The sequence below is a fragment of the Periplaneta americana genome, chromosome 10 (assembly GCF_040183065.1).
Source record: "Periplaneta americana isolate PAMFEO1 chromosome 10, P.americana_PAMFEO1_priV1, whole genome shotgun sequence".
Classification (NCBI taxonomy): Eukaryota; Metazoa; Arthropoda; class Insecta; order Blattodea; family Blattidae; genus Periplaneta; species Periplaneta americana.
In genome coordinates, this window is record NC_091126.1 from 148,837,397 (window position 1) to 148,862,701 (window position 25,305).

Genomic DNA, 25,305 nt, shown 5'->3' on the forward strand with positions numbered 1-25,305 from the left:
TACATGTTAGTACAAAATTATTGATATTATGTTAGTGGTATCTATTAGTGGTAATATTGCTACAGTAAATAGTGGCAGATGGCGGTGTTGTCACTTATAATTTATCAACAATGCATTATCAATAAATCTGTATATTGATGATTCTATTTAAAATAGAGCAGCAGCAGCAGAAGCAATGTAATGATCGAATTTGTTGTGGCGATAGTGAGACTACCAATAGAAGTGTATAATAGTATATTATTCTGCCAACAGTGTTCTAAAAAGCATTCATAGAACCTCGCTAATAGTTGACACTTAAAATATATTATGTCTTTACATTAATTTAAACATATTACATGCAAAAGTGTCATATTAAAGCATTATTTTATTCACACCAATATAACTTTATTGTGCAACAGTACATAACATGACTCTCTATATTGTATAGGCCCCAATTTCAGAAATGAATAACTGCTAAAAATACAGCACTTAGTACTGAATCTTTTTTAAGGAATGCGGATGATTTTTGTATGTATTTATTGTGCCTTCATATGGTTACATTGTCAAAACTACTGATAAATAAAAAATAAATGTTGATACTGAATTTCAAAACTTTGCTACTTTGAGTGCAATACGTAGGTATTTGGGGAGTGAAAACTGCTTCCTTCTAATCTTTAATGAATTTAAAAAAATCGAAATTAAATTTGAACACTAAAAAATATCGTGATTGATTTTCAATATAAAATCAACTTCATATCAAAGTGTATTGGTGTGACGATAAACACACACTTATTGACTTCACTACAATCAAAGAATTTGGATCATGTAATCAGCGTAGGGAATATACCAAATGATTTTGGATTCATATTTAGTACAAAGATAGAACATGGCAATATGCATTTTCTCTCGTCTAGAAAACAGCAATAGAGAAAGTCATGTACGAATAAAACGGTAAAGTGGGTGACCAATGCTTAAAGTTTGTAAGTAAAGAACACAATGAAACCCGTCAAAATGTAATCAGAATATGGGGTTATTTAAAATGTAAAAAGCCAAAGTACGTTTCTGATATATACATAAATACAAATTCAACTAATATTCATATAAATTTAAACAAACAACATAACATTTACTCTGTCACATGTTAAAAGTGTTAAAATTGTTTTTAACAAAGTGTTAACGAGAACTTTAATCAATTAAACAAACACTTTCATTAATCTTATTAAACTTAAAGAATTATTATACCATTAACGGGTTTCATTACAGGCATTTTCAAACGACAAATTTCAACTTAAAAATGGGTTCAAATATTAGTAAGAAGTAACAGACGTATTATTTCATTATTCTTCTCCACTTCAACGTAATGTTCGCTTGCACAAATATTTCCATTACGAAATAAGCGACGAGTAATTAGTAATTTCTGTCCATCATACCACAAAGGAAAATGGCAGATCTTCGGCAAAATATATGAAGAAAGCATCCATTTGATATTTGCTCATTACACATGGACTCAAATCTCGAACCCAAGGGTGTAGTTTTTTTTAAGTGGGTTATTTTACGACGCTGTATCAACAAGTTTCGTAGTTCAAGCCCCGTCGAGATAATCGATTTTGAAAGGACGATAACATTTTTAAAACGGCTTCCTCTTGGAAGGAAGTATGACTGCAAACATGGGATTGGTTAATGCCTCTCAAGCAGTGGCAGCTCCTGCATATTTCTTAAGAGGAGGAAAGAAATTAACAGCACTAAATAACACCTTTTTGAATGAAACATGCTACAAATTAGCCTACATGCATACATGTAAGACCAGGTAGTGTTGGGATTGGCCTTCCCTTCTGTATAGCAATAATCTGTTCTTGTAAACTGAGTTTCCTAAATTGTCCAAAATATATTATGATTTCACTTCCATTCATTGTTGAATAATTGGACAAATTAACAATTACAAGGAAAGTCACAACCTCGTAGCATTTTTCGAGCACACTACAGCTTCACTCGTGTTGGAAGAGACTAGCTACTAACTCGTAGCCGGAACTGTTTTACGGAAATGGAAATGGGAATGGGAAATAATCTGAGGAAAGCGAGAACACTGCACCCACCCGCGTGGTGTGTGTTGCCACATGTACATTTTTTACAAGTTCAGTATCACATACTTTTGAAGAATGTTAGTTCTTGTAAAGTCATACTATCATTATTGTTCAAAGTTGCCGGTGGCCGATTAATTTTTTATGTTAAAAATGATGTAGTTTGGAGTACCTACTTTCAGTTTCAAATATATTTGTACACAACTGACAACTTGGCTGTTGCCCTGTATAGTAAACAATGAATAGAAGTGAATTTCAGGGGCCATTACGTAAAACTACTTCCTCTTTGTTTTACATAAACCCGACTTTAACTTTCAAATATCCACGAAAGTTTCAAACCATGAATAGTAGCCCATATAAAGTGCAATGAATAATATTTTTGATTTATAATTAACAAAAAGTTTACATGGTGTCTTTCATAGCGTTGCGTTAAAACTGTTTTTGTTGTGTCTCCTCCTAGATATGGTATAGTCTGGTTGAATACAGCATCGTTAGATGGCAGCGGTAGCGAGCTTGCTGCACGACCAGTCGGTTTCTATTTCCCGCCCATGACCGATTCAGAGGAGGATCTCCTCCCTCTCCGTTCATTTACTTGCTTTAAAACTCTGCTTCTTTCTCTGGCTGCTAATGCGCTGTTGTCTATGTGTGTTAACTGCAGTAGAGGAGGAATGGAGTGCCTTTCCTCTACACAGACAATCTCGCATCTTTCTCACAGTTTTCTACAGCACATGAGCGCGCGTCGTTTAAAACTCGATCAACCGAGTTTTTCTTATAGCTTTGAACTTAAAAATTATCGAATCTTCCTCGAATTTCAAGGCACATATTTTATTTGGTAGTTACTTTCAAAAGAAGAAAATGTGAGGAGGACGTTCCTCCCTTCCCTCCCCCGAAGAACCGTCACTGCTCAAGGCCACCCCGGCAATTAGCGTATTCCATTATCTTCAGTACAGTGGAATTTCGATTATCGTCGTTCGCTATTTAAAATAATTAAATTTTATTATCGTCGAAATTCTACTAATCATAGTTCTATACGGGATCATAGAGTAAGCCTATACTGGCACATTTCTTGTGAATGACTAACATTCGCACAATTTCGAGCATTTAGTCACGCAGCCAGATAAACGAATTATGGCCATGATCCGTACGCACAAAATTTCGCGTACAAAGATCATAACAATCCTCTAAGAAAAAAGGGGGGTAAATGTAAATCTCACAAAAATTAGAAGTGTTTGCAACAATAATTCACTTATTGAAGTCATGAAATCTCGTTAAGACATGATGGTGAAAAAGGTACTTTATAAAGGAAACACGAGATTTATTGATTTTACGGGATTTATTAAGAGTCTATTTTTATGAAATCCGATGTTAATTGGCATCGATGAAATTGGTGATAGCGAAATGACTATTTGGTGACACCAGTTCACGTATTCGCCCAGAGATTACCTGACTTTTGCCTCACAGCTCAAAAAACAAACCAGGTAAAGAGCCAAAGCGAGGTTTCGAACCCTCAACCGAGAGGCTTTCCTATTGAAGTTCTATAAGAAATATAACACATTTAATCATATTTGATTAAATATACTCAATGTAATACTGTTAAAGCATGACATTTCTTGCAACATTTAATTTTATTCAACGTTATAACCAAAAAGGAATGCAAGTTCTATGTGAGTTGGTTTTATTCTCGGAACTAATTTTTCCTATAACGTGCATTTAAATGATTTGATTGTTGTAGTTTCGATAGCCGTAGCAATTTTGAGGAACGAATGATTCTCTAGTTAACAGCAGATAACCTTGTTTATGATAGTTACGATTAATATGGAATAATGAAAAATCTTTAAATGCCATTTCTTACTTGACTTTTTTTTAAATATTAAGGTATCGAACACGTGTGTTTAAGTAATAGGGACGGGAAGAGAAACACGAGGCGGAGCTTATGGCTGGTGGCACATAAATGCTTTATTCAAAAGTTGCTAGACAACAAAACAACTGTAAATTAGAACAGAACGACTTGCGATATGTAATTTTAAATTACTGTTTTTATATTTCGATATTTCACATGTGTCTGATTTGAATCCTACACGTCATTAAACACCCTGCACATATTTTGTTCTAACCTAATGGCGGTATTTTCATTACAGTTACCAGTAACACATTTCTTTATTTGTTTTTTTCTTTTCTCTTCTGTCTGTTTTATATCGCGCTATAGAGGTAGTGAAATTATCATACATACATTTGTGTAGGCAACATTTAAATTTAATAAATTCTCAACATCTGGAACTCTGTTGATGCTGATGATAAAATATAATACTGACATTACAATTATGATGAAATGATTCATTTCAATAGACATTCAATGCAGTCTATAGCTTAATAGTAATTGTATTGTGGGTCCGTGCATTATATCTGTAGAGAGTTAGAAATTTTATCAATTATTTCAAATGACATATCTATCAAGTTATATTTCAGTATGATTAACGGACAGTGAAAAGGAATAAATACAAAGCCTTGTTTTCTCCTTTCTTCGGAAGGGGAATAGTAGAGTAAAATGAATTTCCTACTTAATTTAATTAAATTTTTATAAATATATTCAGCTTTAAAACCAATTAGCTCAATGTTACTAGACAAAATAACCTTTTCGAGGCACGAATTTTTTTCATTTTACTTTGTTCAGCGGATATGGCAGGGGAGTCAAAATTTATTTCTAAACAGCACACCTCTATCTCAAAACCTACTGCAAAGTAGCATTGAAGAATATCAATAAATGGCAGGTGTGCATATTACTATCTCAGAGTCTGAACTAAACGCTTCTTTTCATTTGTAATGAGTAGAGACGAGAATTCTATGCAAATGCATGTTTTTATAGGCACATAGGACATAGCTCAAACTTAGTACTAATCTATTTCATTACTTTCCGGTTCCAAATATGTGTACTTTTTCCGTGCATATTTGCATGTTCTGGCCTTTTTGGGGATAAAAAGATGCATAATGCATATTTAAGCAGTTTTTAGCTTAATCATGGATATAATATACATTATATTCAGTTTAAATGCATGTTTTAATGGTTTTGAGTGGAGACCTCAGTTTTTTATTTTTATGTCCCTTATTTTAGCTTCAGGAATCAGGATTGACGAAGGAAAAGAAAATAAAACTAAATAACAAAAAAATGAAATAAAATGTTAAGATGTGCACAGTAAGTTGTTGGAGGACCTTTTCCTGGACTGAAGTTCAACACTTTACCGACGACGGAAGTTCACTTTTACAAAACTTTACCGCGACCCTCTAAAGACTGCGTGTCATAAATGTACTTATTACGTTGGATATTTTGAGAATAGTAGAGAGGAAAAATAGAGGGTTCAAGGAAACTGCCGACAAATAATTTAGGTCAATTTTTTTTATTTTATTGGGTTATTTTACGACGCTGTATCAACATCTCAGGTTACTTAGCGTCTGAATGAAATGAAGGTGATAATGTCGGTGAAATGAGTCCGGGGTCCAGAACCGAAATTTACCCAGCATTTGCTCGTGTTGCATTGAGGGAAAACCCCGGAAAAAACCTCAACCAGGTAACTTGCCCCGACCGGGAATCGAACCCGGGCCACCTGGTTTCGCGGCCAGACGCGCTGACTGTTACTCCACAGGTGTGGACAATTTAGGTCAAAAGCACCCTTTTTTCAGAGAGGTTATAAATACTCTCTCCCTTTTCCAGTACCAGTAGCAATTTGGATTCTCCTAAAACTTTCTTTGCAGTGTGTGAACCTCGTAAGTGATTAATGTTTGTTTATTCTGTTTGCGTGTGTTAATGTGGTTCTAATATGGCTCCAATTGAAGATTCAAAAAGTGTACTCTTTCCAAGTGGATTAAAGGAAAGGATTTTATTAGATCGTTTAGGGATGTCGTATTCTTCAACTGTTGCAGCAAAGAGGTAAGCACTGCTATTCTGTTTCCGAATATTTTCTGTAACAGTTATGCTTTGTAAAACATTACAAAACTTCTTTAAAATAAACTGAACAGAGTCTAAACGCGAACCCGGACTACGGATTCTTTTGTTCAGTGAAGAAGATTATTTATGGCGAAAATTTGAATGAAGAATTTGACATGACACTATCACATATATGTTTATTTAAGTTTGCATCCATAACTTCTTGCGATGTAGAGAGGTCATTCTCTGCCTACAAAAACGTATTGAATGACAAGCACAAGAACCAATTTAGACATGATGTTAGTCGTTGACTGCAAAAAAAAAAAAAAAAAAAAAAAATATGTGAAATATGAAATATGAAATGTGTCATAAATGTACTTATTACGTTGGATATTTTGAGAATAGTAGAGAGGAAAAATAGAGGGTTCAAGGAAACTGCCGACAAATAATTTAGGTCAATTTTTTTTATTTTATTGGGTTATTTTACGACGCTGTATCAACATCTAAGATTACTTAGCGTCTGAATGAAATGAAGGTGATAATGTCGGTGAAATGAGTCCGGGGTCCAGAACCGAAAGTTACCCAGCATTTGCTCGTGTTGCATTGAGGGAAAACCCCGGAAAAAACCTCAACCAGGTAACTTGCCCCGACCGGGAATCGAACCCGGGCCACCTGGTTTCGCGGCCAGACGCGCTGACTGTTACTCCACAGGTGTGGACAATTTAGGTCAAAAGCACCCTTTTTTCAGAGAGGTTATAAATACTCTCTCCCTTTTCCAGTACCAGTAGCAATTTGGATTCTCCTAAAACTTTCTTTGCAGTGTGTGAACCTCGTAAGTGATTAATGTTTGTTTATTCTGTTTGCGTGTGTTAATGTGGTTCTAATATGGCTCCAATTGAAGATTCAAAAAGTGTACTCTTTCCAAGTGGATTAAAGGAAAGGATTTTATTAGATCGTTTAGGGATGTCGTATTCTTCAACTGTTGCAGCAAAGAGGTAAGCACTGCTATTCTGTTTCCGAATATTTTCTGTAACAGTTATGCTTTGTAAAACATTACAAAACTTCTTTAAAATAAACTGAACAGAGTCTAAACGCGAACCCGGACTACGGATTCTTTTGTTCAGTGAAGAAGATTATTTATGGCGAAAATTTGAATGAAGAATTTGACATGACACTATCACATATATGTTTATTTAAGTTTGCATCCATAACTTCTTGCGATGTAGAGAGGTCATTCTCTGCCTACAAAAACGTATTGAATGACAAGCACAAGAACCAATTTAGAAATGATGTTAGTCGTTGACTGCAAAAAAAAAAAATATATGTGAAATATGAAATTTGGAACAAAAATTAAATTGCAAATTTTAATATAATTATCGTCGTTGTTCCTGCAATAACTCCTATGCGACATATTTATCGATTTTCAGTTTTTTGCTCAATTAAATACCTTAAATAGTGATACAGCAAATAATAAAATCTCCTGTATGTAATTGTATTTCTTTGTTTCGAAAATGTAAGAATTCACAGTCTCCTATGTACGGCTGCCATAGGATGAATAAATGTGTTTTTTTCTTCCTACTGAACAATTTTATATTTTGCACATAGGCGTTACTGCAGGAACAACGACGATATATTTCGCCTGATTGTGCATGTTTCATAGTTTGATAGTGTATGAATGCATGCATGTTTTGTGATTTTATAGTGCATGAAATTCTCGTCTCTAGCAATGAGGTTATGCATTGTAATAGCAAAACTCATACAACTGAAATATTAAAATCCTGATATGAGTATTGAAGTTTTATATAATGCAGATATTTATGCTCTGTTACTTCTATTTGGAGAGAAAGCGTCGGTGGTATGAAGAAAGGCAGATGTATGTAGATGTACGTCATCGACATCTGGCTTCTTGGAAAGGCAGTGGGCGTGAGTATAAATAGAGTTTCAATTCTATATTCTTAACGATTAATTTTCACTACATATTTTATTAATGTTGTTGACTCACTATATTCAAAGAAATATAACTATCTACAACCAATTATGTTAATTCCAATATTAAAAATTAATGTGATCTATCTGGCTAAAGTGATAGCATTTTCGGAAGCACTAACTCAATACAAAATATAATTCTTGTGAGAAGTAAATATAAAATACACCAACTTATATTGAAGCAATGGAAACTAGGAAATATACAGGGACATCATTTTATTTTTACTTCAATTTTTATTGTACCTGAGTTTTTAAATGTACTTCACTCCCACCCCTTCTACTAATGAAGTTTCAACTGTTCTCCAGACAGAATCAAGGCCGCTTATAGTAAACAGCACTGAGTTACTGAGTATAGTACGTTCCAGAAATATCTTCGCGTTTTCCAGTGACGAAAGAACTTTTAATATTGAATCATATTTTCGCACAGGTACTGTCCGTTTGCCTACGTCGCATCCCGATTTCCCCCACCTGCTTCTGCACGCCTATCTGTAAAAGCAGGGCTGTCTTAGCTCTTTTCTGAAAACATTAATTTCTGTTAGGAATTGGACGTTTACGTAATATTATACAACTGTTTAAAATAACTTAAATAAAAGGGCCTCGTTAAGTAATTAACTGTCACGTGATTTCCCTCATTTCTACGATCCTGCGGCATAACCACTTGGACGGACAGTAGATAGCATGTCTGTGTAATTTTATCTGTGCGGGTCGGGCAGAAGTGAAGATTGAATTTACAGTACATAAGGTACTCTTTTGTAGAGTAGGTACAGAATTATTTCAACATGGGTTACTAGTACGAAGGACGAAACTGGTAATTGGAATTAGATGCAATAGTCTATAGTGCGGTAATATGCACAAAAGAACTGAAGCCTGTAGGCTATCGGAATGAACGGCTACCATTTTCAAAAATGTGTTTAAATATCCATATTATGATTACTTTTCAATTGAACTTCATTCTCTATAGTGTACGCTAATGTGGTGTAGACAGTATAGTATACACTGCATAATGAACACGTTCGCATGGATAACTCAGTTCGTGAGTAAAAACACTTATTCTTAATACAGTACTGCATTTTGATTAAATAAAAACCTAATGAAAATTATCGAACTCAAAATCGCGATATTTCCTAGTTTACGTAAATGGATGAAGTACTTTTCTTCCCTCCTATACCTAGTAAAGTGATTTGTTTGTGTTTTACGCCAGTATCACTGAACTCCGGTTGTGGAAGGGGGTAGCGAACGGTGTTTCCGGTTCTCTAAAGGTATAGCCAGGTTAATATTAAAAATGTTAGTAAAAGTAAAATGATGTCCCTGTACATAAACGCGTGCCAGTCACCGGCGTAGCTCGGTCGGTTAAAGATAAGCGCTCACTTACTGGAACGGATCCGTAGGGAGTGTTCGGATTTTTATTCTTTGCGTTTTTTAAATAGAGCACCGTCTACTAGGGGTATCGCCTCTTTGGCATGACCGGATTCCGTTCAGAATTCTGGCCAGAGAATTCTAAACGAATTTCCGTACGGTCCAAGATGGAAATAAAGAATGTCATGGCAAATATATCGATTGCAAGGCCTCCAATTGCGGTAATATTGAAGGTATAATGAAATGGATGACGATAAGCTTATTTTATTAAGTCCAATAGTATGAAGAGCTTCATAATTTATAAAATTACAATTATAGCAATGTAATATGGAGAAAGGACGTATGGCGTGAGATTGGGAAAATACTAAATTAACTAGGTATTTCCTTCATAACGTATTTAAGTTAGGCTATTATTACACTATCAAAGTTCTTTGACAAAGATCTTTTATAAAATATATGATAATGTAATGGGTTTTATTTTATAAAAGTTTCTTTGATAAAAGATCTTTTATAAATTGTAAGTGCAACTTGTTATCTTTGATAAAGAATTTCTGTGCCTTGAAACAGATATGGCGGAACGCAAATATAACTGGACTGTTGCTACCACAAAAATTCTGATATCGGAGTAAGAAGGAAATGAAATGTTGTAAGTAATTTGTGTAATATATTAATATATAATAATAATTAGAGAGCGGAATTTTAGGCCGTAAAAAGTGGCATTTTAGGCGCCTAAAATAGGCTATTAAACTCCTTTATTTAGGCTCTATAAAATAAAAAATAGGCTTTTTTTTTTTGCTAAACAATGTCACTAATATAAGATCCAATATTTATTTAATGCAAAATTCTAGGATTAAAATAAACTTCCATACAGTTCACATTTTACAAGGGTACACATGCATACACAAAATTCTGTCTTTAAGTTAGTGTTTTTCATTCACCAATCACATTTCCATAGTTTGCTTCACAGTAGCTGATCAGCACCTATTGTGGCTATTGTATCGCTCACTGCTGTATTTACAAATGGTAAGAAAAAAGGAAGGAGTTATTATCTGTCTTGGAATGTAAAAAATGCTTATTCGGATACAACCCAGCGAGTTTGTGTTAAACTGCTGACAGACAGAGAAAGATATAATAATAATAATAATAATAATAATAATAATAATAATAATAATAATAATAATACTTTGTGCCGCAGGAGTTCTTTTACATGCCAGTAAATCTACTCACATGAGCCTGTCGCATTTAAGCACACTTAAATACCATTGACCTGGGTCGGGATCGAACCCGCAACCTCGAGCACAAAAGGCCAGCCCTATACCGACTACTCTACCCAGACCGACCAAAGTTGGAATTTTAGGATTGAAAGATTTTAAGAATGAAAAGGGGTGGCCCGGAGGTATTTCTCTAGTGTACTGTTCACTGCTAGGAAGGAGTTGTTACCTATATTGGAATGTAAACGGTACAGGATGTTAAGAAAAACAGTGAACAGTTACGAAAAATGATGCAAAAATAAAAAAAAACTTAAAATAGGCGATAATGTCAGAATAGTCATTTTAGGCACTATAAAACTCCTTTATTTATACCTATATTTCCATGAAAAATATAAATATTAAATCTCAAGCCTGTATGTATCAAGGAAAAAAATAGGTTTTTGCCTAAATTCCGCTCTCTAATAATATTTATAATAATTTGTATAACTTTTCAAATCCTCGCATTGTAGCTCTTTCAATAAGTTCTGATGGATAGGCAGTACCTCTGTTATCACGTTTTGCAATCCATGGTTTAACCCACAGGCGTTTCTTTTTCAGTAACATGCGTAATGTAATAATTGAACTAATTGTAGCTAAACAAGCATAATGCTGTTCTTCATTCATGGTGTTATAAACTTAACGCGTAAATATTAGTATCAACAAATCATAAATTAACGCGTAAATATTAGTATCAACAAATCCTCGGAACACGTATTAACTGTTGTAGAATAAGTGTTAGGTGCGCTTTTGTTCCTAATTTTAGGTTATCTTTGATCAAAACTTTCATAAATGATTTTATGCTCGACCATGCCGAAATGTAGTAATTATACACCTGGTAGTAGCCCTTTAATGCACCTCATTAAAGTATACCTATTCATTATAATTCAGTTGTTCAGCCAATGAGAAATCACCATTGTACCATTATAAAACCGCAAGTATCGATTATTCTCGAATATGCAATCGAAAGACAATTAGCGAAAAGTCACGGAGGCTGGAAATCCAATACTGTCGCAGAAGGTTATGTTCTGTTACTATAATAATTAGCGTTAATTGTAAATAATATTCAAATAAATTCAATTTGTCATATCGTTTTTCAATTCTAAATCAATTTCCAGGTTATATCAAGACTAATCTTCATGTTATTCTCTAGATTATATCAAGGTCAATGACATTCGTGACTCGGAAAAAATCAATACTTTCGCGTCTGCGCACATCTCACAATTCAGGTCAGTTCCGCTCCTCACTTACATAACCATAACATGAATACTTATGAATAATTTCAAGTTAGAAATATGGTCGAGCATAAAAAGTCGTATGAAACTTGCCTATAATGGTAATTAAGATGCTCGTATGAAAATTATGAAACTCGCTTGCGCTCGTTTCATAAACAAACATACTCGCGTCTTAATTACTACCATTATAGGCTCGTTGCATAATGTACTATTATGTAGTGCAATATACCCCAAATCCTATCTTTTATCAAATATTTTTGATAAAATATTTTATCATATTCTTTGTCAAAGAACTTTGATAGTGTAATAGCAGCCTAACAAAGCTATTCACTTCAGCTCAGAACACTACAATGAAATAATGCGCTCTAGCGATAAATTAGAACACTATTTGATAATTAATTCGGAAATGCGGACAAGTGAGCGATACTATAATAAAAATCCGAACGCAACGAACGAATTTTTTCGGTAAGTGAGCGCCTACCTCAAGGCGCTTGTCTGCAGATCCGAAGTTGCGATCGGTCGTGGGTTCGATCCACGCTTGGAATGATTACCTGGTTGGTTTTTTCCTAGGCTTTCCCTAACCGTAAGGAAAATATCAGGTAATCTATGGCGAATCCTCGGTCTCATCTTGCCAAAATATCATCTCGCTATCACCAATCCCATCGACGCTAAATAACCTAGTAATTGATACAGCATCGTTAAATAACCAAGAAAGAAATAACGCGTGCCTCCATAAAGCCTACATACACACAAAAACAAATTACTTTTTCATATCATTTTATTTTTCACTTCTTTAAGTAATGGCTTTGTAATGAATATTTTATAACAGTAGGGGAGAGTCGGGTAGTATCGGACATCGGGTAATATCGGACAGTGAGTTTATTTCATCTACCACACGATGATAGTACCTGATTGACATGGTTACGTTTCTATGATGTCGCACAGAGAAACGTAACCATGTCAATCAGGTACTACCATATGGTGGTAGATGAAAGAAACGCACTGTCCGATACTACCCGATGTCCGATACTACCCGACTCTCCCCTATAAGCTTTGCAAGTAGGTAATAATACACTTGTTTAACAGTTGAAGAGGTATCACAAAGCACGACAAATTCTTTGACATCTAACAATTCAAATAAAGGTTTTTTGAAAATTCTTCCATGCTCTAAACGACTTTAAGCATTGGATAACACTATTAGTGAGTGTGACACTTACATGATGGCCAGGTGCGTGCTGACAAAACTGGACGACACAAACACAGCATGAAATGAAACAAAATCAAATAATAAACACATATACATTTTACATTTCACACTATACAAAAGCCCACATTCTAACACACATGACATGGCATGTCATTCGAAATGAAATAGCCGCTAATATTTACCATTTCATAACGCGTACAAATTTTACTAATCATTTTTGTCATTGAAAATCAGTGTTATCTACAGTGCAAGATCATTCAAAATGTTGTGTTCGGTGAGATATCCATTTAGTGCACTGCTTTTTATTTGTTATTTTACAGATGATCACATTCACATGATCTTAGAATATTGTGAATTTCTGTCTTCCCCTTTAGTTCTTTCTCAATGAACATTCGACACAGTACTCTCACAAAGTTTATTATTTGTAAATTCCAGTCAAGACTTAAATTCATTCCCGTTTAATACTTTGGTAGTTACATTAATTTCATTACAAAACGAAACATTGGTAAAGTCAAGCTCATCCACACAATTTTAATTTTTAACAGATTTAGTGCATAAGATGGGTTTTGTTTATTGTTACATACTATACAACGACGCTTTGTGAACTTTTAATGTTAACCAGAATATGTCATATGTTATAAAAGTGCAATCGTAGAAAGATATCCCGAGAAAATACGATCAAGAACGCATAGTCAATTCGATAACGAGAGCAGTATATGATGGAAATCAAGTGCAGTACTTTCAATGAAAAATGTCAGCTGTCATTATTCAAAACAAATTACGTCAACTCTGGATATAGTGAACGTCTGCGGACTTTCATATTTCGTTCACTATATCCGAGGTTCACTAAAACCGAAGTGTCTCTCCCCTAACCTTAAATGACAGGAAAGAATGAAATGTGAAAAAGAAAATAAAATACTATACAGTAATTAAACTATTTCATTTTTGTGGAATGGAATATACTGTATACTGTTACTCACAGTCGATTTACATAAACTATGCTGTCGACCCACGTCCGCTTACGTAAGACCACGTTCAATGTCACTTATAATATTCGCCTTATCTTCCAAAGAAAATACTTTACGCTTCGACATTTTTACACAGTACATTCACTGTTCGAACACTAGAAACAGATTAATCAGATATAAATGACAAACGCTATTATGGTGTGACGTACCCAGCCTTGGAATTTCCCGGGTCACTTAATGGAAACTGGGAGGGGATTGATGGAGTTTGAAAGCCATCGGAATCTTACCTTCATTTATGCTCTGGACATAATGTTCTCCGCTTTTAATAAAAGAACACAATTGCATTTTCCGTTGTTTGGATGCTATCCGTCATAATGGAAATGTTTCTGAGAACAAAGGGCAACTCTTTGATGGTGGAGGATTAGAAATAACAGTAGAGTAGTGTGCCTGAGAACAGAATGGCTACCCTTCGACGGTGGAGTGAGGAAAGGTCATCATGCCTTGCCTGGATTTACAGTACAGCTCATTGTCTAGGAATCACTAATACTACTTTTGTCCTTTGACTAAAGGCGTAAGAAACACTTTCCTAATACCGGTACTGTATCAGTAACAAGAAAATGAAGCTCAAGGAAGTATCAGCTTCGTAATGATTGTGTGGAAACAGTAGCCATTTTCGGAGTTAAGAGAAGAGAAAAATTCGTCGCGTCCTTCCGAATTCTCAACATTTCTTCATAATATAGTCTGGTTTCGATTGCGTTATCCTAGATAAATGATGTCTGCACTTTCTTTTTGTTCCGTCCGTTGGAAGGGAGGCCTTTCCTGTGGTTGGCCAATCCCTAAGTTGGTTAGATTTTATTTTGTGGAAACACAATAGACCTGTATAATGAAAAAATTGCAATGAAAAAGCAACCGAATAAGCAGAAGAATGTGATAGAGATGGAAGAGAAACACAAAGGAACAAGCACAGAAACGAACAATGTACAGTGTAGTTATGGAGTTTACGTGAGAATATTGTAGTCATTTTATTGCAATACACTAAAAGAAGCACATGTTCATGAAATAAACTCAATTTCTGTAATTCACATTATTTTACCATACAAGCACAGTCTATTATATACAGTCACGAAGCTTGAGTTTATGAGGGTACTAGGAACAATAGACTGTGCAGGCACTATTTCGCAGTCTGTAATGGGGCGATAGTAGCGATCCTAGCAGTTAGCAACTATCTATGGATGCATATTTACTACGTATTGAGTTTCGTGACTGTATATACTAGACTGTAATACAAGAGTGATGTCAAACTCGATGCACTGGGCATCCACAGGCTCGGGTAGAGGAGATTCATGAGAGTACGCTCCATATCCATGACTGTGCACAAATGTAGAGTATGATGAGCTTTATTTAATACACACGGTAGCAAATTATGAGTTAGTGATATGCATTTGTTTCGATATTTTGTTTTAACTGATGTTAGAAATATAGTGATTATCAGTGGCGATCCTTTGCTCTGGTCGTGCCAGAGAATCAGTACCATTCCGAGACTTATTGTATGGATTCCTAACAATGTTTCTTTTACGGTGATGGGTTGTTAGCCCTTCGCCCAACCCCCAAGCTGGAGGACCACTCCTTATCGGCTGTCCAAGACTGCTTATTCAATATATTCGCAGCTGCCCTCCATATCTGGAGGCCGTATCCTCTACCCGCATCCTGAGGATGCGCCATGCCGTGGTGATAGGGACCCACAATACTTGGGGCTAAGAGGGATGAAGTTACAGGAGAGTGGAGAAAGTTACACAACGTAGAACTGCACGCATTGTATTCTTCACCTGATATAATTAGGAACATTAAATCCAGACGTTTAAGATGGGCAGGGTATGTAGCACGTATGGGCGAATCCAGATATGTATATGGGGTGTTAGTTGGGAGACCAGAGGGAAAAAGACCTTTGGGGAGGCCGAGACGTAGATGGGAAGATAATATTAAAATGGATTTGAGGGAGGTGGGATATGATGACAGAGAGTGGATTAATCTTGCACAGGATAGGGACCGATGGCGGGCTTATGTGAGGGCGGCAATGAACCTGCGGGTTCCTTAAAAATCATTTGTTGTTTTTTATCAGTGACGATCAGGGATATAGAAAAAGAACTATGAATAAATACTCCGATAATGAAATAAAATTCAAGCATAAAAGCCGGTAATTGAAATTTACCACATTATAAAAATGTAAGTCAGCACTTTTTCTTCCAAAATACGATATCCCGCTGTGTCATATACTGTAGTATAGGCCTACGTATTATTGGAAAACAAACGCATTAATGTTTCTACTAATAGAGTACGCAGACTGTACTGTGAATTAAAATTCTAATGTCAATGCCTGTTTGAAATGAACAATAACTTCTAAAACAACCAAACAAATTTAATGCAAATATTTCTAAGCTATGAAAGGATTTTGATAAAGGGATAACGTGCATCGCACACATGGTAGCTTCGCTTCGCAATAAGTTACAGAAATAATCTATTAAATAATTTTTATAATAAAATGTACAGTATTAAACAAATTGTGATAAATTTCTTTGCCCGCCAGTGTATTTTGTATTTTGCCGGTTTTGCTCGGAAAGTCTGAGAATGCACAGTTTTGTCCGGTACTCCGGTTGCCTAAAAGTCCGAAATATCGAAATATTTACTCTTCTTATTATTAATAATTATAATGTAGTTATTAAAATGAAACTGTTTAATCTATGGTTGTTACAGAAACACCAATTACCTCTTTAATGGCCAAGTGCACAGGCCTCGATTAATTTGGGCCGTTTCGTAAATATTACTAAAGTTTACGAGTATTGAAACTGCTTGCAGGCTGCACCGAACGGTAACTGCAGTGTGATCGAGAAGTGTCTCCGCAGTGCTCGTTTAGCCGAGAATCCATTAGGCAAAGAATTCAAGTGTATTTGTTAGAGAATTCAAGTGGCAGCACTGGCAACTAAGCATTTGATGGACTGGGGGTGCAAGGTTGTCAAACCGGAATGAATGGGAGAGTACCAACTTTATACAGAGTTGTATTCTAGGGTTACTAGAACTAATACAGCTGCGGAGGGACTTTTCAATCACACTCTATGTAACTGGCGTTAGCTGGCAATCGAACTTAACTTCTCAACCTACAGATTTCTCTGCTGAATGTAAAAGTGAACGGATCTTAGCCGTTCCGTTTGTCGATTGTTTGTTGTTAAAATGGAGCCAATTAAGAAGAGATGGAACAGCAAATTTTAAGAAGTTTAAAGTGGAAACTGTTGGTACAGATTTTATGTAAATACAAAGACGTATTTTCCTTAACAAATATTGTTTTATTACTCACTAAAACAATGTGGAATTGTATACAGTCCACCTAGTTTCGGAGGTCGATAGAACAGTAACCAAGGCATACTGCATAATATCGGTGGATAGAGTATCTCCCCAAGTTTCGTATATACCTTACAGGTGTTCCATATGTCCACCACTGGTGACGCGGCAGACATCAACCCTATAGTCAAGCTCCTACCGCACATGTTCCAACATCTGCGACTGCATGCGTAATTCTCTTTCGCAGCTGTGCTAAATCACGTGGCAAAGGGGGAAGAACACATGATCTTTGACATAACCTCATAAGAAAAAATCACATGGAGTTAGGTCAGGTGACAGTGGGGGCCACGGAAAAATAAGAGTCGTCTCGAGAAGCATGTTCAATCCAACAACGTGAAATTTCAGCATCGAAGTAATGACGGACGGCATAATGAAAATGAGGTGAAGCCCAATCTTATTGATAAATGAATTCTTGGCTATCTGCCTGTAATTGTGGCATTAACAATTGTTGAAGCATATTCGGGTACAATGGACCGGCAACAGTTTGCTCCGCAAAGAAAAATGGGCCATGCCTAAACTTTTGAAGAAGAAACAGCATAAAGACACTCACTTTAGGGGAATCACTGGACGTCTTCTACCACAATATAAGAATTTTCCGTGCCCCCAAATGCGTACATTGTAACGGTTCACATAGGCACGAATTGTTTTGACTGTAGGTAGTTCTTGGTGACATTTCGTACGAAATAGTCATTGTACCGTACAATCGACTCACATTTAGCAAATTCCAACACAAAGAAAGCTTTGTTTTCACTAGTAAATGTTATGCTTTGGTTATGACTGCTCTCCAGCGGGTAAGTCTACAAGTACGCTGTAGCGCCTATTACGAACGCAAACTTGTAGAGATGCTCCATCCACTGATATAAGCGTTTCCGCTATGTATGTCATGGTGACTGTTCTATCAATCTCCAAAACCAGGTACCTAAAGACTTCAGAATCGCCCTGTATAATGATTATTGTCTTCAACTTCCCGAGTATTTTTATGCTACATAAGCCTACCTTGCGTAGAAATTCAATTCAAACTATAATTATATTTTTTCAAACACATCTAATAATTTGTTATTATTTGTAAGATCTAATGTAATTTGTTACATTAAATTATTACATCACAGTTTCAAGCAGAGGTGTATTTCAGGACTGGCGGCCCGGGTACTATTTTTCAAGGCCGAGTGGCGCCAAGGCACTTTTATGATTTTTCTTATACAGCCAATATAACTTTATTGCTGGAAATTTATTTTTAACATTATTAGATACTACAGGGTCATCTATAAATTATATATTATTAAGACTATTATTTGATACTCAAATTGCATTACTATCGTCAAATTTTGCATTTACAAAAGGTCACATTTTATTCATATTTAAAGACTTTCATAGTGAGATCTACTCCGCAGACCTACCAACCTTTATACATACAGTAACTCAACATAATATTCGGCTAACCCTTACTTTTGTATTTTAGGACTTTTCAACACCTTTAATATAAAAGTAACTTTTTAATTTTAGTAGGCTATTTTACGACGCTTTAACAACATCTGAGGTTATTTAGCGTCTGAATGAGGTGACAATGCCGGTGAAATGAGTTCGAGGTCCAGCACAGATAGTTACCCAGCATTTGCTCATATTAGGTTGAGGGAAAACCTCAGAGAAAACCTTAACCAGGTATCTTGTCTCGACCGGGAATCGAACCGGGCCACCTGGTTTCGCAGCCAGACGCGCTAACAGTTACTCCACAGGTGTGGACATGAAAATAACCAAACGACTGTTCAAATGTCTTAGATGAAGGGTTCAGAAGAAGTTATTACCATAATTCAATGGAAACATAAAGCAAGTAATATAAAGAAATAAAACCAGTAAAATAAGAAATTACAAATCAGACCAACAAAGACAAAAGTAATCTAAAACAGGAGCAAAATAGCTGTTGTCTATTAAGTTTTATTTTATATTCAAGATTTATAGTTTCTATATGATTTATACCTTATATTAAAACTAAATGATATGTCAATCTTCATTAAACTATGGCATTCACTTAACTTTAACGCTTGCTTTCTCCGTTTTTAATAAATGGTGCTTGGCCCACTATGGCTCTGAACCCTTCAAATATCAAATGTACTTATACGATTGAAACGCAAATCACGAACTGTCAGTCAGTACGGATTACATAATTTACTACTTCGAACTAGGCTGCCAATCCTCTCGGAATGGGCGGGAGTCTCCCGGAATCAAATGCAATCTCCCGTCTCCAGAGATAAACCTGAAATCTCCCGGAATTATGTCAACTCCGCTTTTTATTAATTTTTCCTCAAACGAATTAGCGTTGGCTTGCTCTTCAGCTGTTAGAATGCTTGGTAGGCTTGCCAAACCTCCCAGAAAGGCAGCCACCGAGAGTGGAAGCAAGTTATTTATTGCCATGGCTAGTTCGGGATCGAAAGAAAAGAAAACATATTATTGTACGTTCAATGATGCGTGGAAAATATGATTGGCTAATAAAGAGAAGTGTGTGTGAAGCAAAATGTAGTGATTGCCGTCATAGATTTTCAATTAAGTTCGAGAGTATCGGTGCAGTGATTACTCACGCTAATTCTTCTAAACACCAACGTAACGAGAAACAAAGACAACAAAGTGCTATTCTCACATTACTTTTTAAGAAACCTTTTACGAAAGATGATCTTATCACGGCAGCAGAAATCACAGCAACTTATCACAGGGTTAAACATCACATAGTTACAACAGTATGGATTGTTCTAATAAATTATCTGGTGTATTATTCAGGGACTCTAGCATCGCAAAGAAAGTGGAATATGTTCGTATTAATTCCAGCACGCTTGTGGAAAATGTGATTGCGCCTACAGCACAAGAAAAACATTCAAGATCTGAAAGAGGCAAAATATTTTTCAGTTGCTAGATTCTTCCAATGTTGGAAACCTGAAAATGTTTCCCGTAATCGTGCAATACTTCTCAACAGCAGGAGGAATCAAAACTGGTCTTGTCTTCTGGATTTCTATGATGACGCCGACGAAACAAGCGAAAATATAACCAAACAAATTTTAAATGTGATTGAAAGTAATGATTTGAATGATGCTAATATTTCTTCGTTTGCTCCGGTGAACTTTGGTAAGAATATATCTGTTTATCAAAAACTGAAAATGCGTGTGCCGAACATAATGAAAGCTAACTGTCAGTGTCACATATTGCACAACTGGTTCAAGTACGGAATGAAAAGTTTTATACATTTTGATTACACAACTTTTAACACTATATCACTTTGGAAAACGTATTATATATCTTTCTCGTGTTAAATTTTGTTATCTTGTTAATATGTTTCGGCCTGCTATCGGCCATCATCAGAACTGGTCGTTCCTGGTCTTGGCGCCTTTTGTTTTGTTTCCTATGGGGGTATGTTAGTGTTGTGTAATGTGGAGTCAAAAAGTGTGTGTGTTCTGAAATTGAGTCGTGTGTTGAGAATTTCATTTGGATGTGTTTTTGTGTGTTTGTATATTTCGTATTGTTCTATTGTGTTTAGTTTCTGGCTTTTTGATTGGATGTGTAGAATTTCCATATATGTGTTGATGTCTCTGTGTGTGTGGTTAGCATTTGTGATTGTTCTGCATATGTGGAAGTGTTTTGTAATTTTGTTATGGCTGTGTTGTGTTCCTTGTAACGTGTTTGAAACAATATGTCACAACCATAACAAAATTACAAAACACTTCCACATATGCAGAACACATCACAAATGCTAACCACACATAAAGAGACATCAACAGACATGGAAATTCTACACATCCAACCAAAAAGTCAGAAACTAAACACACTAGAATAATACGAAATATACAAACACACAAAAACACATCCAAATGAAATTCTCAACACAACTCAATTTCAGAACACACACACTCTTTGACTCCACATTACGCTACACCAACACACCTCCACAGGAAACAAAACAAAAGGCGCCAAGACCAGCAACGACCAGTTCTGATGATGGCCGATGGCAGGCCGAAACATGTTAACAAGATAACATAAAATTTAACACGTGAAAGATGTATAATACGTTTTCCAAAGTGAAAAGTATTAGTTTTGATATGGAGCTTGTTGTGTTAAAGGTAGTTAGCGAGTTTTCAGCATATGCCAAAAGAACGCAAGAGCATGAGTAATTTTTCGAATTTGTCTATCTATAATACAGGTGATTGTCTCTTTTGCCTGCCTTCGAACGCCTTCTCTTAAGCTGGCCAGCACTAATATCATATTCTCTGTCACGACGAGAAGACAAGTGCTCGAAGATCATTTGGGAAGCTTTTAAAGAGGAAGAAGAAGACTCCTTTTCTCAAATTGTGTCTGTTTCTCCTAAACATTATGCAGATTTTCCATAATAGCACTAAGTTGTTAGAAGCCGACCATATTTCCAGTACAGAACTGCATGAAGTAATGACAACATTGAGAAAGACTAGCCAGGTCTTCTGCTAGAAACATAGTTTTTTTTCTATTTCTGTTAAATGAAGTTCCTGTAATAGCACAGACAATTACACACTTTTTGCGACATACTGGAGTCGCCGAAGGAAATAATCACGTTGAAAATTTGTACGTGACAACGTGCCATTCCAGATGACATCCCAAATGACAGTTTTTGACCATACACTCACGGTCTTTCCCTCGGAAACGGAACGCGCTGCGCTATCATGTGAAAAATCCCCAGGTGACTTATTTACTGTGTATGGGGAAAGGCAGTTTTTTCCACGCGCCGTTCTTTTTTGCGCGCCAACCGTGCCGTTCCAACACGCCACGATTTTACAGACAGCGTATTCCGAATCTCTGCACACTTCAACACCAAATTACCTTTCGTCTCGTTTCTCTTATCTATACTCTAGCCACGACGTAAATACCAGATCACTTATCTGTGGCACGCTAAGTATACCTCTTCATAGAACATCTTATTATTCATCATCTTTTACAATATCCACCTCGCGTCAATGGAATTCCTTGTCACAAAGTATTAGGGGCTGCAAGACAATAAACACCTTTAAGAACAGCTTAAAAGATAACCTTATTAGCATTTCACTCCAATCATACTGATTTAAACTATCACTGACTACATTGTTACTTTTTTCTTTAGACATCATCCTGATTGTGCTGTATTTTAATTGTCTCGTAATAATCTCTTTCTATTATCTAATATTATTTGAAATATATAAACATTCTATGTATTTTAGTTTAATTCTGCTACACAGTTTATTTCAGTGTTTAATTAATAGTTCATAGTATTTTGTTGTTTAATTTGTAAATAACTTTTGTATACATGTAACTCTCATCTAAATCAAATTGTTGGATTCTTTGTAAGTTCATGCATATGTATATACACTTTTCGCTGGTTGAGTGGAAGAGAAGGCCTTACGGCCTTAACTCTGCCAGCTAAAATAAATCATTATTATTATTATTATTATTATTATTATTATTATTATTAATCTCACCGGTCCGGTGGCATCAATGACGTCACGTTGCAGCGAAATAAGGCACAAAACTGCTGGAAGGATCGATGCTGTCATGGCGACTGTACAACTTGTTTTCTGTGCTACGCTAGCAAAATTTTGCGAAATTTTCGTACTCCCATCTCGTTCAAAGAAAAGATAGCATAAACAATTTATTTCTTGAACCAGTAGTAATAACTGGTCCGTTGACATGTTCGCTCATAAGCCATTAACATATTGTTTTTACGTTGTGCTCATTACAAACAATACAGCAGAACTAAAGCAGAACACACCGCCATGACACAACAGTGCACGATGTTATTCGTCTGCTAATTCCCGCCCTATACAAGAACCAATCACATTCACTGATGGCGGCTGATGGAGACTGCCACCACCTCTGCAAGTTGATGGCACCGGTGCGACACTGGTGGAGCATCAATGACGTCATCGGTGGAATTCGAAACACCGTGATGCCATCGGACTGATCACCGGTGAGATTCGGAATACGCTCAGAGGAAAGAACGTGTGTATGACGGGCTATTCCATTCCCGGGCGCTTGAGGAAATTGGTCGACGCCACAGGTGCTTACGTTGAATTCTGAAGTATGCATCCGTATCTCCATTTAATACTGTGCACACAAAATTAATTTCAGTAAATTAGCGTTGTAAATGTAGATTTTATACTCCTTTTTTGAATACTTAGTTACTTCTCGCCCACCCTGCAGTAAAAATTATAGTAACGGAATCTCTAACATCAATATACGTACAAGTTTTCTCCATCATGCATTTTTTGAAACGCCTGAAAAATTTCCTTCCTACTAAACTCAAACAAATTCTAGTACAGAGCCTTGTAATGCCTCACTTTGACTATTGCGATGTTTTATATAGCGACCTAAGTGCTGAACTTGCTCAAAAACTTCAACGTGTACATAATGTCTGCGTCCGATTTATTTTCAATATCCGCCGACATGATCATATATTGGAATATTTTCTACGACTCTCCTGGCTCCGCTTGCAAGATCGGCGTTTAGTACATTCTTTTTGCCTGCTACATCGAATTATACATGATTCCACACCCAACTACCTTGCCTCTCGGTTTACTCTCCTAGCTTCACATCATAATCGTAATACACGTTCACAGCACAATCTGTTGCTATTAATACCACGTCATCAGACATCTCTGTACTCAAGTTCTTTTCAATAGCCATGGCCCGCTCATGGAATTCGCTGCCGCTGGAAATCAGGGGTAGTCTTAGTCCTCAGTTGTTTAAAATTAGGTTGTTTAGAAATATTTTAAATGCACAGAATTAGTTTTTTTCAGGCATTATTATTATTATTACTATTATTATTATTGTTATTATTATTATTATTATTATTATTATTATTTTACACAGTCATTACTTTATTTTTCCATTAACACTAATATCTAGGTAATTGTCATTGTCTCAATGTAACACATGCTGTGCTGATCATACTAATTCTACTATTCCTTTAGTTGTGAGATTATATTCATATGTATTAATTATTTTTTTTAAGTTAATACTTGTATACTAGAATGTATTTTCCTGTTTGTGATTATCTATTCAGTCTCTTTTTTTATTATATTTATTTTTTTTATTATTATTGTTATTTTAAAGTTAATACTGATTGTGTATATGTATTCAATCTCTCTTTTTTACTTCATTATGTTTATTATTATTTTTAAGTTAATATTTGTATACAGGTATGTATTTTTCTGTATGTGATTTGATCCTGGTTGAATGGAAGAAAAGACCTTATAGCCTTAACTCTGCCAGGGAAAATAAAACTATTATTATTATTACAAATCTGCCACTGTGTTTTAAATATGATTGGTTTTAAACTTGAAGAAGCATGTAAGAATGTCATTTAAAAACACGCTGCCAGTGCTGCAGTGCACATACTTAGGACGAAAATTCTCCCATGTACACTGCACCAACATCGCCTGCTAGAAGCTAAAGGATTAATGGTTTTTGTTCTGAAATGCATAGCATCACTCGTCCGTTTACAGCTACATCAAGTGTCTTCAACTACGCTATTACTGGATTTTTCCATGAAGTCGTTTCTCGACTCTATTCGGCTACTGTGTGTATGTTGTAGTTAGGCAAAAATTTAACAACTACAAATTTAGTATTTGTTTACTGGCATCAAATTATCCATAATACCGAGCTTTTATATAAAAATGTCCCAGTCTAAATGATTATTTATTTCAATTAAATTTAATTTAAACAAAAACATATCAATTTAGATATTGAGGGGAGGAATTTAAAACCTGTATTCATTGAATTTTAGAGTCACAACTACACACCTCCATCTCCTTCAAATGACACCCATTTATTATGATACTTAAATTTGAAATAATATTAAATTGTTAATACATCTCAGTCATTTGTTCTCATATCTTTTGTTTTCTATCGTCGCCTGGCAACCTGGATTATTACTCTTGAATTTTTATAGCGGC

General features: G+C 35.6%; 1 protein-coding gene across 6 annotated transcripts in view; it reads right to left on the minus strand.

Moving 5' to 3' along the window:
- The window catches only part of LOC138708093 (protein unc-80 homolog), a 240,615-nt gene that overhangs the window by 183,384 nt on the left and 31,926 nt on the right, over window positions 1–25,305 (minus strand). For 5 of the 6 annotated variants that reach the window (XM_069838258.1, XM_069838260.1, XM_069838259.1 and 2 more), the window contains exon 4: window positions 13,018–13,044. The exons of the other annotated variant lie outside the window; for it this stretch is intronic. In XM_069838258.1, the coding sequence (XP_069694359.1) occupies window positions 13,018–13,044 (27 nt within the window). The remainder of the gene's footprint in view (window positions 1–13,017; window positions 13,045–25,305) is intronic. 6 annotated transcript variants of the gene reach the window in all.